Source organism: Pipra filicauda, unplaced genomic scaffold (assembly GCF_003945595.2).
Source record: "Pipra filicauda isolate LSUMZ 115617 unplaced genomic scaffold, ASM394559v2 scaffold15_size4787011_pilon, whole genome shotgun sequence".
Lineage (NCBI taxonomy): Eukaryota > Metazoa > Chordata > Aves > Passeriformes > Pipridae > Pipra > Pipra filicauda.
Genome location: NW_024104096.1, coordinates 1,582,811 through 1,599,158, shown reverse-complemented (window position 1 = coordinate 1,599,158; position 16,348 = coordinate 1,582,811). Strand labels below are relative to the sequence as shown.

General features: G+C 39.4%; 2 protein-coding genes and 1 long non-coding RNA gene across 8 annotated transcripts in view; 1 reads left to right on the top strand and 2 right to left on the bottom strand.

Moving 5' to 3' along the window:
* Positions 1-3,924, bottom strand: part of LOC113982543 — a 42,567-nt gene extending 38,643 nt beyond the window's left edge. Inside the window, exons 1-2 of the long non-coding RNA XR_003538793.2 lie at positions 3,841-3,924; positions 3,198-3,243 (exon numbers count right to left, since the gene is read on the bottom strand). This is a non-coding gene — a long non-coding RNA (uncharacterized LOC113982543). The remainder of the gene's footprint in view (positions 1-3,197; positions 3,244-3,840) is intronic.
* Positions 1-6,669, top strand: part of BLNK (B cell linker) — a 102,700-nt gene extending 96,031 nt beyond the window's left edge. The window contains exons 26-27 of the mRNA XM_039379189.1: positions 551-706; positions 1,927-6,669. Of these exons, the coding sequence (XP_039235123.1) occupies positions 551-706; positions 1,927-2,046 (276 nt within the window). The 3' untranslated portion in view covers positions 2,047-6,669. The remainder of the gene's footprint in view (positions 1-550; positions 707-1,926) is intronic.
* Positions 5,993-15,912, bottom strand: ZNF518A (zinc finger protein 518A). Of its 6 annotated transcripts, none has more exons than XM_039379185.1 (3): positions 15,835-15,912; positions 12,354-14,194; positions 5,993-11,688 (listed from the first exon to the last, which is right to left on the bottom strand). In XM_039379185.1, the coding sequence occupies exon 3, from the start codon at positions 11,574-11,576 to the stop codon at positions 6,909-6,911; it is 4,668 nt and encodes a 1,555-aa protein (XP_039235119.1). In that variant the 5' UTR covers positions 11,577-11,688; positions 12,354-14,194; positions 15,835-15,912; the 3' UTR covers positions 5,993-6,908. The 6 variants fall into 6 exon arrangements, with proteins under 6 accessions (XP_039235119.1, XP_027566678.2, XP_039235120.1 ...); XM_027710877.2 differs by having other exon boundaries at positions 14,076-14,194; XM_039379186.1 differs by lacking the exon at positions 15,835-15,912 and adding an exon at positions 15,226-15,540.
* Between the last annotated feature and the right edge of the window lie 436 nt (positions 15,913-16,348).

Sequence of the window (16,348 nt, the reverse complement as noted above, 5' to 3'; positions counted from 1 at the left end):
CTGGAGGGAATAGTAGCATGTAGAGTTGCATCCTCAGCATCAGATACGTTCTCACACTTGCCTAACTCCACAAAGCAAGATGAAGTGGTAGAGCACAGGGTTTATCACCAAGTAGAGGTTACTGCTTGTTAGTAAGCACAGGGCTACAGTGTCACTGGTGCAGGTGCTTGACTTTGAGAGTGCTTTTTACAGCTCTGGAGAAACAGTATCTCCACCTCTCACTGCTTTCTTGCCTACTTACTGCCACTGATAGTAACTTTATTTCCTAATAATCTGTGGACCCCGAGAGATGGCTGCCACTGGGTATTTATTTCTTCTTTTTCTCTCTGGTTGAGAGAGAGAGAACAGGCAGCAGCAAAGGTGATAGTTAAATGACGCCTTTGTATGCTACTGTTAGACAGCAGGAATACATGCTACTTCTCATCTGCTGCTGTACAGTTTTTCTAATAGGAGAAAAGAGTTTAATGCCAATATAAATTAAAATATTAAGTTAAAACCAAACTAAGTTATTTGAAAAAAATAAGCCAAATATTTACTTTTCTTTCTTCAGGACGGATCTTTTCTAATAAGAAAGAGTTCTGGACAGGACTCACAGCAACCATACACACTGGTTGTGTTTTACAACAGAAGAGTGTACAACATTCCTATACGATTTATTGAATCAACGAGACAATATGCACTGGGCAGAGAAAAAAGTGGTGAAGAGGTGAGATGATGAGGGGGTGTTTTTCCAAAGTTTTCAGTTACATACCTTTAATAAGAAAAGATTAAGATATATTGCAGTAAGATTCTTCATGTAACAAGATAAAAGTATACCCTTTATAATGACTGATCTGTCAAGCTAGAGAAACCAGTGTAATGTCAGCTCCTGCATACTATAATTAAAACCACAGATCAAGTTTAAAACATACTTGTAGAACGGTTTTGAAAAAAGTTAACAGAATCAGAGCTACAGCTGCTAGATAAATTTTCTGACTGTTTACAGTCCTCTATTTACCTTCTACCTAAGGCTCTACTTTCTTGGAAAATTTTAAAAGAACAGCCACACTCAAGAAAACCCCCAACACGCAATCAAAAATGAGGCTGACATTACTTTTAATACTGTTTTCACATAAAGAAAATGTTAAACTCTAGTTCTAGAATGAAAAGAATTGCTGGTGGGCTATTATACCACACAGGTAACTGTTCTGACAGGAAAACAGAAACGTGGAACCCAAATACCAATAAAAACAGTTCGTTATCACTGCACAGAGTAGGCTTTTCAGTAATGTGAAAGTAAACTTACCTTAGCCTAATTATCTGCCTCCCAGGCAATGGTTTTGAGATTACAGAATAAATAATAGCCTGGAACTCACCTGGCCTTCAGCAAAGGGTCAAAAATTACCTCAGGATAAATAGATAGTCCAAAATCTGTATTTGACCAAAGACCAAAAGAAAAAGCAACAGATCTAGCGGATTCTGGATATTAATTTACTGTGACAAACATTACAGCTGCATAACTAGAACAGTTCTCATTGATGGCTGTCTGTACCATGTTAATCCTGGAGATAGCCTTCCCTCTGAGGTGTCTGAATCACATCTATGCAGCTTCCAAACTGCCAGTCTGCAGTCTAGTACACACTGAGGTAAAATCAAAGCAGTGTCAGTTTACCGTGGCCTGTAACAAACTCTGTGGTTCAGTCTCTACAGGTGACAATCACAAACGGAAAGGATGAGACAGCTAGTGGCCATAATATCTTCCACGGTCCAGATTTAATGTGTTTATTACTAGAATCAGAATTAAAGCAGGATCAGTGCTCTTACTTAAAGGTAGAGCGTCTTACTTGGTAATAGTCATAGCTTAGCCCTCTTCAGTGATGTGAGACACAAAGATAAAAAAGCATTAAAGGAAGCCAGCACTAATTATTTTTTGTTTTCTTTATCCAGCGCTTTGACAGTGTTGCTGAAATAGTAGAGAATCATCAGCGCACCTCCCTGGTTCTAATTGACAGCCAAAACAACACAAAAGACTCAACAAAACTGAAACACGTTGTAAGAGTTTCTTAATCAAACTGAACTGCTAAAATGAAGTCTTCTTTAATCATTTCTTTCAACATCTGAAGACATGGACAAGGTACTAAAAGAAGAAAATCCAAAATAATGGAAAACTTTAAGAGCACCTACTGAGTAGTAAGAGATGCAGTTCATAGAGTTCAACCCTACATCACTTTTATCAGAAAAGTGTTCACTTTTAACACAAGAAGCCAAAGCAGATGTACTCTCATCTGTGATTTCCATCTGGGACAACACAGGTATCCAAAGTCAGGCGAAGAACAACTGCATATCACAGCCTGGTCCTTTGACTGCTATTTAAAGACAAATATCCTGTAGGACATTTTCATTTTGAAAACAAGAATACTCACTGCTTTTTCAATTTGTTTACCACAGATCACTGCTTTCAGCAATTTCTTTGTAAAGTGCACAGCCCCAGAAATTAGACCAAATCGACCTAATGTACCACCGTGCACAAGTTGACTGTATTTTATGTGATCAGTGGCTGCAGAGGTGCCTGAATGTTACAGATTAATGGACATGTGTTGTCCTTTCCCTCAGCTTTACCCTGTTTCATTGATATTTTTGTTTATATTTTCAAATGTGCAAATAAAATAAAAAATATTGTAAAGTCAGTAGTGTATAGACATTGCTGGATCTCATCTCTTGGTATCTTTCCAGCAAGAAAGCACCAATTCACTGTTGTTGATGTTTTAATGTATATATTTGTATGTGCTCCTTCACGAGTTGTTATGAAAACCATCCCTTTTTACAGCTTTTGCATGTATTATATATTTGGCTTAATGGCTCTCAAATCTTTTGTCTTCAGATTACCTACTGTTGGTGATTCAAGTGCACTGCTTCATTGCTAAAGTAATTAACCACTCTATTCTTGCAGAATTATTGTTTATGGACACACACACAAAAATCCACTCGTTTTTTCAGGCCTGTTCTATCACCATGCTTTACTTATTGTATTATTGTGTGAACCAAGTAAATTTGCACAATGTTCAAGGGGTAAAAATTAATTTGATGAATGTATAAACTGCATCAATGAAAAACTTTTAGGAACACTTGTTAATTAGTTCTAGAGATGTTTGATTTCACTGGACCTGAAAACTCATCCATCTTAAAGGTATTTTCCAAAATTGTCACTTTATACTCACGTTTTGTTCTTTTTGTTCCAGGTTAGGCAGTATTTTCTAGGATTATCTGCAAGGCATTTAAGGCAAAATTGAGTCAAGACTTGTAAAGTCCCAGCAAGACACTTAGAGCCATATTGTAGCTGTATTCTGCAACTACCTTCTTGTGCCTTTGATCAGTTACTTCTACAAGTAATGCACCTGTCTTCTAGAAAGAACTGCATGCTAGTATGATGTTCAGCATCTCAGTGTCTTCCCTCTGCAACCCAGGCGATACTTAGCCCAGATGTAAAGCAAGTAATACACTGGCAAGTAATAATGTATACAGACTTTACACAAGCCTGGCTACGACAGTCTGTTCACATTACTATATAAATGCTATGTTTAGTACATCGCTCATACCTGTGTAATGTTTAGAGCATTAAGATTGCCAAGTCAAGGTCTCAAAATTAACAAAAGTTAGTAGTTCCTGCAAGTTTAATTTATTCCTTCTATATGTGTACTCATATTATTTAGCTACTTTAAGCATCACCTTAAAAGTTTACTCACAATGGAAAGTACTCTGTGAAAAAGCAGCTACTCAAAATTTAAGTAGAGTCCTTGTCTATTCACTCATGTATTGCACAGTATTTAAACTTTGTACTAACAAAACTGTCTGCCTGCTAACCTTTCTATGTTGCTCCTCACAAATGTCTAACTTCTTCAAAGACTGCCTTCTGAGTTAAGTGTGTAGTACCACCATCATTCTAGAACTGCAGGGGGGAAAAAGATACAAACAAGTGAAATTCAAGCGTAGGTACAGACTTCCATATGAGAGATTAAGTATCTATTTTTTAAGGTAATTAGCACTTCTGAGCACTTTAAAGCACTGCTGCTCCTGTCTACGGGCTCTAAGTGCTCAGCACTACATGTAACATTGTTGCTGACTTACAAATAACAAGTATGCTCTAGGCAAAGGTGCAGTTACATTCACTCTCAAACCCTTCTTTTCCTTTTATCCTGTTCTACATGATTACAGGGGTACCATATAGTTTTGACAACAAAATTAGGCAGGGAGTTGATAGGCAATACCACCTTCCACAAAATAATCCGTTCAGCCTGAGAACATCCTAGGCACAAAATAAGGCTCTACAGGGGAAAAAAAAACCAAACCACCAAATGCACAAACCTACCACTATGGGATCACCTATTTTACTATACTCAGTGTTTTATACAGGAAGAAAGGAATGTTTCCTAGATTCTGGACATAAAATAAATTGGCCCTCAAGATGAAGTATGGTATATCAGAAATCCCAGTGCTGTGGATCGAGCAGCCATTACAGAATGAATTAGATGGATGTGCATGGATAAAGTGATACAACAGTGAACTAAGATTGTATAAAGCAACCTTATTTCAACATTTCCTAGTTTTACAGTGTTCTTCTTCACAGTACCACTTAAGGTTACTCAATTCATAGGAAAACAAGCCACTGAGAAAAAAATTCCAGTGACAATTGTCACTCTCATGATTCGTAAATATAGAGAAATCCTCCTATTCTACAGCAGAACTTCAATCTTGATGCTAAGTAATTAACAGAAACTGGTCATCCTTGCTGAAGTGGCACCAAGTAGGTTTAGCAAAAAAATTCACAGATATTTTTGCCAAAGAAAGCAAAGGCAATATCCAAAATTCACAGGTTCAGTTTCAGGGTTTATAGGAGAGTAAAGTGAGGCAGACAAGAGCTCGATCCTTCTACTCAAAAAAGCTTAACATGTTTTTGTCCTTTCCTAATCCCGTTTCTTTCCAACATACTTCCTCACCACTACACTTTATCTTCAAAGTTCCTAGCCAAATTATAGTCAGAGTTCAAACCCAGCACAAAATGATCCAATTTTGATACAAAACACATACCAACTGTATGCAATACCAACGCACACCAACTTGTAATTCACCCAATCTATGCTGCCTTGACTGCTTCAGTTGACTCCCATACATAACTCACCAGCTACAAGTGAGTGGGCATCTTCCTACCAACAGACACATAAAGAAAGAAAAACATATCTAGCCACTGAAGTAATTTTTTTTTTAAATCATTTTAACACTTTTTAAAACAGAAGCTGAATTCAGGTTAGTGGACATGCCTGTGACATCCATGAAAGACTTCAAACTGTTTCATTGGTAGCAAGGCAATCTTCATTTTCACCTTATGGAAATAGTCACAGAGAACTACCCGGGCTTGTGTACAATCTAAAATCCTCAAGATTTAAATACCCCAGTCCTCTCCAAGCCCAGTATTCAATTTTGGAAGTTTTTCCATCAATACTTCGGGAAGCTGATTTGCACACCTAAGACGTAATCCTCCCATACTTGGGCAAAAGGTTTGGATGTTCTAGCCTCCAGCCTTATTAACAATCTGAAGGACAAAGCCTCTACACATAATTACTGTGGATAATAAGAACCTCCATCTGTGTACTCTCAGTCACTACGGATATGGACTTTGGTTTACATACCCTCACATAAACATAAGAAAATGTGAAGCATATTCTCTCTTCATCATTATCCCAAAAAGTCTAAGCAGGAAGCCAGGAGGCACCTAAGAACATTACCCTACTGGCTGGTAAAATGAGGGAGATGTGATACAAGCCTTGTTTTTGCCAAACCCCTGGTACCCTAAAAGGCAGTGTATCTGAATAACCAATAGCAGAAAACAAATTACATCCACCTGGGACAAAACTATAACGCAGTTAAAGGCCTGAAATTGTGCTTTGCACTTCCCGATACTGGGTTTGTGGCAGACATAGCAAGACAGGAATATTTTCTATAAATGCTCAGGGTCATCTTCTGTAAACACAAGTTGTAGCAAATTTAATAGAGACAAAGTCAATACAGATTAGGAATGTTCACCATTCTTTAACACCATACACATTATGAATATATATACCGTATATTTTCAATCGACTTTATTCTGACTCACCGTATTAACACAAACGTAACATTTTATTAATTTATATGAAAAATACTTCACTAAGAAAGTAGACAAACTGCACAGAAATAGTACAAGTGTCATGTGCATAGCAATATAGCTTAAAGCATTCACATATGGCTTTGTTTAAATGAAACTGTTGGGGGAATGGCCCTATACAGACCCATGGTTACACAGTCGACATAATGTAAACTGCTTCACATCTTTGAGGCACTTGCTAACAATAGTGTTCAATCCCTGAAAAACAAAATCAAGAGCTAATAAGTGAAAATAACAGAAATCCCAGGATAACAACTGCGTGTATTTGAAAAGATTTTAAAAATTGGTTTTAGTAGTGCATGCACAGAACTGAAAAATGGGGGATGGGGTGTAATTTCTGTGCAAGAATTATACCAAGTAACTGAAAAGTATAAAAATATTTACATGTTTAGAGATTTTTAAATATGTACAGAACAAAAGCCCTGAAGATTCATTCGATAGAATAAAAATATAGCACATAATATAGTAGTAATAAAAAATAATATATCTTTTTATGGAATTGTATTTGCAGTTAGTTACAAGTTATTTAAACCACAAAGCTCCTTGATCTTTCTCAAAGCTGATGCCAATAGGGAATATGCTCTTTCTTTTAAAACACAAGCACTTTTCATCATTTTTGAACTTCAGTTACAATACTGACATAAAAAACAAAATCATTTGTGTATCCTAATTCAATTGAATATTTTTTTAAAAACTTTAATGCATGGTATTTAAGTTTTATTTTCTTCACCAGTCATCCTTCCATTAAAGAATTCCAGTCTCGAGTGGCCTCCATCAGATGTCTCTGTCCATGTCCTACCCAATTATCCTGATTGTCAAATATTCTACCACAAAACCAGCAGCTAAACTTAGCTTTCAAGGTATTATTAGAGGTAGTTTTCACAATCTGGTAATTGTTTTTGCTAGTCTTTTTCAGTGTCAATTTTAAGACAAATCTTTCTTTTACAGGGCTAATAGGTTTTATGGTCCTGTATCTTTTTTGAGAAAAATCATCAGTAGTTCCATCCAAAGGACTGCAGAAGGCTGGCTGCAGAAGCGCTTCAATAGTTCTTTTTGACAATGAAACCTTAAGAACGTGTCCCTTAAATTTAGCAATAGTTTTCATTACATTTACAACTTCTGGAACATCTACATCAGGATGGTTAAGCACAACAACTGGTTGGTTTCTCCGAGGGCATTTTACAAGCTGATTAGAATTAAAAGGAAGTAATTTCAAAGTCCTCACAGTTTTTTTTGATGCCCTTTGTTTGTAAGGGCTACCTGATTCACTAACAACTGCAGCTTGATTCTTTTCCTTACACTTTCTGTGCAACATTGCTTTCTTTCTTGGAGGTTCTGGGCAACTAGCCTTCCTTTTACGTTTGAAATTCTTATTTCTTTGCACACCTCGAGTTTCTGAACTTTTAGACCGCGTTTGTTTTAAGCGAGGTTTTACTTTTGCAGTTCTGGTTTGGGTGCTCCATGTTGACTTCTGACAACCAAAGTTATTCCTGTTGTTAGCAGTTATTACTTGTGTACTCTCAACAGAACCTTTTTGCAATCGTGTCCCTGCAGATTTAGTAAAATAAACAGGTTCTACAGGAGGAACACAACATGCTGGATTGGAGCTTGCCGAAGAGGCATCTGCTGGCATTAACCCACCTGGTAAGATTAAGGCATTATTAAAACTAAGATTAGTTTGTTTCTGTGCTAGTGCAGGAGTAAGGAACTGCAAGTTATCTGCCTGTAGTGAGGGCACTGAGTTGCTCACTGACTGAGTGGTATCAGCCAGTGTACGTGAAGTAGGAGGTTTCATTTTCGGCAAAAGCTGTTGTTGCATGGCTCTAGTTTTCTTTGGTTGACAATTTTGATAATGAGCATTATCCTGAAAAAAAACTGGTTTATGAACTACAGGCTTGTTTGGTGTCGTACATTTCAGAAAAGCTCCCTGCTGTCCATCAGGCAAAAGTGCATAAACATCTTGTTCCTGTTTAATTTCCTGTTGGTTTACTGACTCCAAAGAACCAAAGACAGCATCCCGATGCTCTGATAACACTTTCACAGAAGAAATTCCTTTCACAGATGACTCCAATGCATTTGTAGTTACAGGAGGTCCTCTGAATGGCATGCTAGTCAACGAATCATGTGCTGTACTACTTGCTTCCCTATTACAGGAACTTCTTACATTTCCAAAACTGTCATTTTCCCCCTTCACTTTTGAAGTTGATATGGTTATTTTACCAACTTCTCTGGATGCAATTCCCCCTAAAACCTGAGAACTATCATTAGCGGCACTTGCAACTGTTCCAACTGCCCTGCTAAAAGTCAAAATCATTCCAGGTCCCTTATTTGAAACAAAAGATGCAGGTACACCTTTAGTCACGTGCCCATCTGATGAACTGGTTGATGGAAGAGATTTTCCTGAAGCCACCTGTTGTCCAGGTTGGTTAGCAAGGTGCAAAGGAACAAAAAATCCCGATGGAAGAGACTTAAAGAAAAGGGTTTTCTTCTGTTCCTGAAGAACAGGTAAAACTGGCGAAAAGCTGCTGGGATTTTGAGCTGCAGACAGTACTTTCTCTTTTACTAACTGCTGTGTTAAGACTGAATCTGTACAAGTTTTTAGCAATGTACCAACACCCGGAGTTATGGATAATTTGTCCACATCCTGTGAATCAAATGATGTTTTGGATGTCTGTCTTTCTCTCCCACAATGTGTGCCTTCATTTGTGCTACATCTTGTGTTCCACTCTCTCTTATATAAATGAAAGTCTACATTAGAAGGAGGTCTCTGAAAACCACATGTAGTTGCAGAGCTTTTTAAATGCATGAAGGCTGTATTCCTGGCCTCATGACCAGAAAGCAGCTTGTCAGAATGAAGTTTTACAGAGTTACTTGTCTTGCTGTGGAACTCTTGCTGAGAAGTTGTTTTCACTTTTAACACATCTTGCAGTATCTGTTTTATTTCAGGCGATAAATAATTAGCTGCTTGTTCACTTTGCAATGAGAAAACAGATGTGATTTTAGGCATTAAGAAAGAGTTAACACAATCAGAGGCATTTTCTTGGAATTTCTCAGCTACGTTCTGAAAGCCTTGACCTATGGTAGTGTCCAAATACTGCTGGCCATGATGCTGGTCCTCCGTAAAACACTCACTGTCAACACCGCGTTTAGACTGGCTTTTAAAAGACACAGAGTTATTTTTAGTGTTTATGTGTTTGTAAGTTTTATCAATATTTGATCGAGCTGACACAACTTTCTCTGCTTTTAAGCCTCTCATCGACTCTGAATATGAAGATGCAGATTCACTTGCACTGTTTTGAAAAGAAACGGTTTTGCTAGATACAAATTCTTTGTGTCTGTCATCTGTTGACATCCGAATGCTACATGGATTATCCAAAGAGTCCACTTTGGAATAGTTGTGAAAAGACAACAACCCTTCCTTAGAGGAATCCACTGAAGTTGAATAATAGAGATTATTAGTTCCATTACTATTATTCAGGCCACCATTTTGTATTTTCAGTTCAGGAAAAAAGGGCATTTTTATAGGGTCACAATGAAGTGTATTTGTCATAGCGGGTGGTAATACCTGAGGATGACTTGAAGGGCTAAAGTTTCCCCATGAGACACTGTTTGGAGTTCCAGCTTTTGTTACTTTGTCACGTGGAGGTACAGTTGAGCCCAACTTCATTGGCAAATAATTTGAACTTTTTCCTACAGCTATATTAGAAGGTGCTACAGTTTCAGAAACACTCCTACCATACAGTATGGAGTTATTTTGTTTTTCCACTTTTATTTTTCCTGAATGATGTGCAGGACAAGAAAACAGAGGGGAGGTTAATGGGTGAACAGAATTGTTCTTTAAGGTTGACTGATCAGTTACATGTGCTATAGCACCTGAAGACAAACCACAGGGATCAGAAGTCTGTAGCAAAGGAGTTGCAGAACCATCATTAACAGGATCAGCTTTCTGACCCAACAAATACTCATTTTGCTTATTTGTAGGTAGTAATTTTATAACAATATGTTGTTTTCCATCTACCATTTTAAAGCCCATAAATTTAGCGCTGTAATTTGCCGGAACAGATATTTTATTGTTTTTAACCATCAACACTGTTGGCCCATGAACAGCATTTTTCAATAATCCCAGTCCGTAACTTGTTCCATCATCTGCCTTATTGTATTGTGCAGTAGTAGCAGAGAACATTCCATCCACGAAATTACGCTTTTCCGTGTACTTAACTTCATCTTTTTCTTCATTTGTTTCCATGTCTCTCATACACTGGTTCAGCTCCTCAGCATTTGTCTGAATTTTATTCACACTTCTTAGCACTTGTGCATTTTCTTCTCCAGTATTGTCACTTCCACTGCTTATTTCTTTCCGTCTCCAGAGTGCCTTTTTGGATGCTCCTATTTTATACCTTTTCAACACAAGCTTTAGTCCTGCTGGAGTCTTCACTATTCTTTTTTCATATTTATCCTTTTCCAGTTTTTCTTTAGCAATAAAGTGATCTCTGTGTAAAGCTATGATGTGTTTTAAAAGATAATCTTTCCGTGATGTGCTGTAACTGCAATAATGACAACCAAAGGAAAACATACTGGTATGAACAAGAAGATGATTTTGGAGCTCCTCTTCTGTAAAGTTTTCTTGATGGCATTTTCCACATTTATAGGGAATCTCTTTATGTCTGTGAATGTGCTGAACAAACGTGCCCACATCATGGGTAGAAAATGCACATTTTTCACATTGAAAGTGACCATTTACGCAATGCTTTGATATGAAGTGTTTTGTCAAATCCAACAAAGTGTATATCTGTTCATCATTACAGAGCTCACATTTTACCAAAGTGCTACGATGGATGCGTCGATGCTGTTTAAAGGACTGAAAGTCATTCGCTGAGAAGCTGCACATCTCACAAGGATACAAAGGCAACTCGCCATAGTGTAACAGCTGAAAATGTTTCTGCAGATCATTTGGGCTGTATCTAATGTTATCCTTGCACTTTGTACAAGTGAAATTCAGTATCTTTGCTGCAGTTTTCAACTCTTTTTCAAATTGCACTTCTGGTTTATTTTGCAAGTGGCTTCCCTCTGAACAATCAGGATTGCTTCCGTTTATTTTGTCTAGACTTAAGGACTTCCTTGCAGTTTGCTGCTTACACTGAAAGAGTTTTCTAAACCTATCAACTTCATGTTTCATTAATACTTCATTTGGAATGTTCACCTTGGGTAATTCAATTTTCACATTTTTTAGTCCGTAAGCAAGATTGACATCTAAAATTGCTGGCTGAATCCTCATACTTAAAGGATCATTCACTGATTCTTTTTCCAAAGTAGTATCTGTAGAACAATTCCTCATAGTATTGTGATTTAAGAAACTAATTTGCTTTTTATCACAAAAAATCTGTTCCTTTTCAGATGACATGATTTTAGGCTTTAATTTTCTTTATGTGAATTCTTGAGATTAGTTTTACTTTCTGCAGCAAATGGGACTACTGCGCTGAGTCAAAGCTCTACAACTTCCCCATTTCATTCTCCTGAAATTAAAAAAAACAAAGAAAATATTACTTTTAAAACTAATGCAATTAGAACACTCATTACAATTCATTAATGAATACATGCCAATCTCGGAAGTTGTTGATTTTTATAACAGCATTTGAGGGAAGGGGGAAGGGAAAGGATGAGGCAAAAAAATAAGCAATAACCTTTGTTTGCTTGCTTGTATTGGGGTTGTTTGTTGGTTTGTTGTTTGTTTGTTTTCAAAAAACATATATATAAAACTTGAAAAATAAGTCTTAAAGAACAACATCTACTGAAAGATGAAAACACTGAAATTCCATGCCATCAAATTTTGGGGTTTTCCCACTCCGTAAGCACAAGAAATCCCAAGAGCTACTTTTTTAAAATGAAGATTGTATTTATTACTCATTTGGGATTTCAAGCAAACATAAACACTCCTCTGTGACATGGATCAATAACTGAACATAGCTGAAGTGCTAAAAACAAGTCAAATTCAGCAGGATTTGATATTTTCATTACTCAAGTCTGCTACTCTATTAGCAACTAACTATTGTGTTTAAAAAGCAAAGACAATGAAAAATCACAATCTGACAAAAGATCTACTCCACTAATGGAGACATGACCTTTACCAACACCAAAAAGCCCACCACACTGATCTACAATGAATTTTTCATATGCCTACCTTTAGTACCACACAAGGTTGAAGTAGTCAATAGATAAAAGTTGTCTCAGGTTTCTCACCACACGTTTAATCTTTTCAGAACAAGTGCATGACTGACAACAGTACTCCTCTATGGATTAAAAGGCTCAAAGAGGTACGGTCAGCATCACTGCCTCACTCCAGACTTCATGTCAGTGTTTCCACAACAGGCTGCACCAACCATTTATAGCTGCTCAGGTCTGTGCTCGAACAACGCTCCCACATGTCGACACAGAATCAGCAGAAATGAAACGGCATCAAAAATAACTTAAATTTTGAAAAGCAACAGTGGAAAGGAAGAACTGTTTCTTCACTAGTACAACACTTTTTAGCAAAAACTTTTCCACAGTAGAAGTCACAGAGTCCCTTTCTTCTTTCCTAACAAAACTGTTAGCTGAAGTCTGATCAGTGGTTCTCTCTCCACTACTCCCATGCCCACCCGGAAGCAACACAGACTTGGAACTCATTAGATCATCTTATTTATTCACATTCAAACTGAAAAAATGATCACAGCCTCTCCCTCCTTGTGATGAAGAGCTTCTAGACTGCTTCTAGAGCTCCCAGCCATCATAAGCAATAATCCTACGTTTTCCAAATATTTTCCCACAGTCCTATGAGAAGCAAGTATGCAGCATTAGACATGCAAATACCTGACAAAGAAAATGGAGAATGAAAAATTTACAAGTCCATGTTCATGTATCATGTAGCAAGAAAAGCAAAGCACTTCTTTTTTTAAGGGTATGCTTTATTGCATTCTTTGGGAGAAGATATTAGCATTTGTGCACAATTCCTGAATAAGCAAAACAGGCTTTGACATTTTACACAGAACCCAATATCAAATAAATTCACTTAACTGTGCTCTCCAGCTATGAGACCTGCAAGATTTCAACTATACACTTGACATTCAAAAAACTGACAAGCCACAGAGATCTACAATCCCTCCTTGGGAATCTTTCCAAATGAATACACTCTGAGTACAGGATTTTTATTTTTCTTTTAACTCAGTGACACACTTCCCATCTTCCACACCAGAAATTAATACATAGGATACTACCCTACTTTGAGCCTTCAGAAGATGCAACTCATGAGCATTTACGCTCCATTTCCACCAAAACGTGTTATAATGTGTCCCCTTGTCAATAGTAAATCTGTTATTTGAACAGGAGCAAGCTGAACTCCCACATAAAGAAAAGGTAACTACAAATAACTTAGATTTGTTTGCTTGAAGAACTTTTTTAATACAGATGCAACACAAAGATTACAGGTTGCATGATGCAATACATCATCCTGTCAGTAGCTGCCCATCATTCACATTAAAATGTTCTACTGTCAAAAACTGACACCTGAAGTATATTTACAATTAACATTATAAAAATCAGAAGTGGATAAAATACTGCAGAGAACAAGGCACAGGCTTTTAACATGGGGCCAATGTGGCCCTTAACTGAGCAAAATTTCACTAACTGCATAAAACATTTACGTTTCGCAAAGAGTCCCAGCTGGGCATATACAAACTTGATCTGAGACCTCCTTTTACTAATTATCCTTATAAATTACAACCTAACTTTGTTATTAGTGGGTTGTATGCAACTATGGACAAGCACCTGCCACATGACAAATAAAAATATTTACCAGAAACAATCAACTGTTTAAAAAGAATCCCAGCGATCTTTAAATGCACATTATCAAAGAAGTCTGACTTACGCGTTAGGAAAAGACTTGACTTCAATTCTTCAACAGCTGGGTTTTTTCCACAAACATAGAAGAGGTAAATATGCAAGACTCAGAAAAGGCCACAGTCAGGAGAAATACTAAAAAAAGTTCTGAAAACAAAAAGGAAAGCTATTTTAAAATGCATAACTGAAAGCTGAAAAGCACAAATCCCTCACAATTTTACATTATGTGCATTTTTGATACATTGAAGACAAAAATAAGTAGTATGTTCTCTCTCAAGGAACACCATCAAATACAGTATCAATATTGTATATATACAATATAACAAGGCCTATCTTAACCTTAGTTTTGCCACTACATCTCAGGCATTTGTAATTGATAAGCATAAACATATGGTAACTTAAAAACAGGACAGAAATAAGTAACTGGTGCCTCTGTCTATCAAATTTTAACTTGAACTCAAAAGGCATTTATCTTTTCTTCAGCAAAAATATTAATGAATTCTATAGCAAAGATCTAATTAGAAGTTCCTATAAAGTTTTGCAAATCCCTAGAAGGAGGTAGAATGTTACATTCACAGTATCTGAAATAAGTAAGTAGATTAAAAAAGATATAACGAACACAAACAGTGAAAATACATAAGGACGTGCCACAGTTAATTCTCACTAAAAAACCCAAACCAAACCACTAAGCACAAGCATAAGTAACCACTTGAGGCTCTAAGCCTCAATTTTCTTTCTCCAAAAATGCTCAATCTGTCTGTAATTTGTTTGAAGAAAATGCACACAGAGAAGTTTGAGCTATATACTTTGATCTAGTGAGAAACAACAGACAGGAGTTAGACACTGCTAAATTAGGTAACTTTTACAGTTTTTCCATTTCGAACAAAATTCAAAATACATATCGAGGCAGGCAGTATTTCCCACATTTCTGTAAAAACTTACACTTATTAAATTTTACTTCGGGAAAAAAAACCTGTATTGCACCATATCCCATGCCTAGTCCCATCCTATGTGCCTGCAAATTCAGAGTGGTGCCTTCATCTCTACCAAGATCTGGACACATGCAGGGACTAAACAGAACTAGATCTTAAGAAACCCATAGAGCTGGAGCGGTCAGATACGACCTGACAGCACAACGCTGCACTTGCAAAAAAAAAAAAAAAATTATAACAAATCACCAGATCACTCTCACAGCTCACAGAGAGACAGACAGACACACGGCGAACTTGGCATTCACGAACAGAGCAGGGACACTCGGCCAGCCCTGCCCACCTACGGGCACCGCCGCCGCCTCCGCCCGACCGGGGCTGCCGGGGGAGCGCCGGTGTCGGGGCGAGAATCGGGGAGCCCGGGGAGCGCAGGGACGGAGCCCCCGCGCTGCCACCGCCTCAGGGTGCGACTGCGGTCGCAGCGCCGGGCGCTGCCCGACAGCACGGTGGGGGCGAGCGGGGCCCTCCCTCCGCTCGCCGGCTCCTCCTCGGGAGCCCCGCGGCCCCTCGGGCGGCCCCGGCGGCAGCGCCGCCCCGCGCGGAGCCCGGCGGAGGAACACGGTGCCGCGGCCCGCGGGAGCCCGGCATGAGGCGCCCCCAGTTCCGCCCGACCGCCCGGCCGTGACCCGTCCGCCGCCGGCGGGGCGGCGGGCGAGCACTATTTAATGGTGCCGCGTCCCGCCCCGCCGCGGCTGGTGCTCCTTGCTCGCCCCGCTCCGCCACGGCGCCGCGCCGGGCCGCCGCTCCCGCACGGCTCGGGGAACCCCCGCTCCCGCCCGGTGCCTCCCGCGCAGTTACCGCGGGTCCCGCCGTCGCCCGGCGCGGCGCTGCCGGAGGCCATCGCAGTTTCCATCCGGGCACTGCGGGTGCGAGCCCGACGAGGGGCGGCCGCGGCGGAGGGATACGCGTTCACCTGGGGGCGACGGACGGCGGCCGCCGAGGGCCAAGGCGGGCGGGGCGGCACCGCCCCCGCGGGACCAGCACCCAGTGACCCCGCTGCCTTCCTCCTCCTCTCCTTTCTCTTCCTCTTCCTGTTCCCCCCTTCCTCCTCCTCCTCCACCTCGGGCGTTGGGCACATGGCACGGTCAAGGGCACCGCCCATCGTTCCCTTGAGTGTTTCAGCGCTTCCCTGTGCCCAAGGGTGTGTTTGGGCCCATGGCGCTGGGCAGGGAGAGCTGATGCTCCTCACAGAGGGAAGAACTGGCCCAGGCTCTTCGTGCCCCACTCTAGACATGAGTTTGCTGACCTGCATAGACACAACAGTAGGCAGGATATATAGGGGATGTCTGTAGGAGATATCAGCACTTAAAGC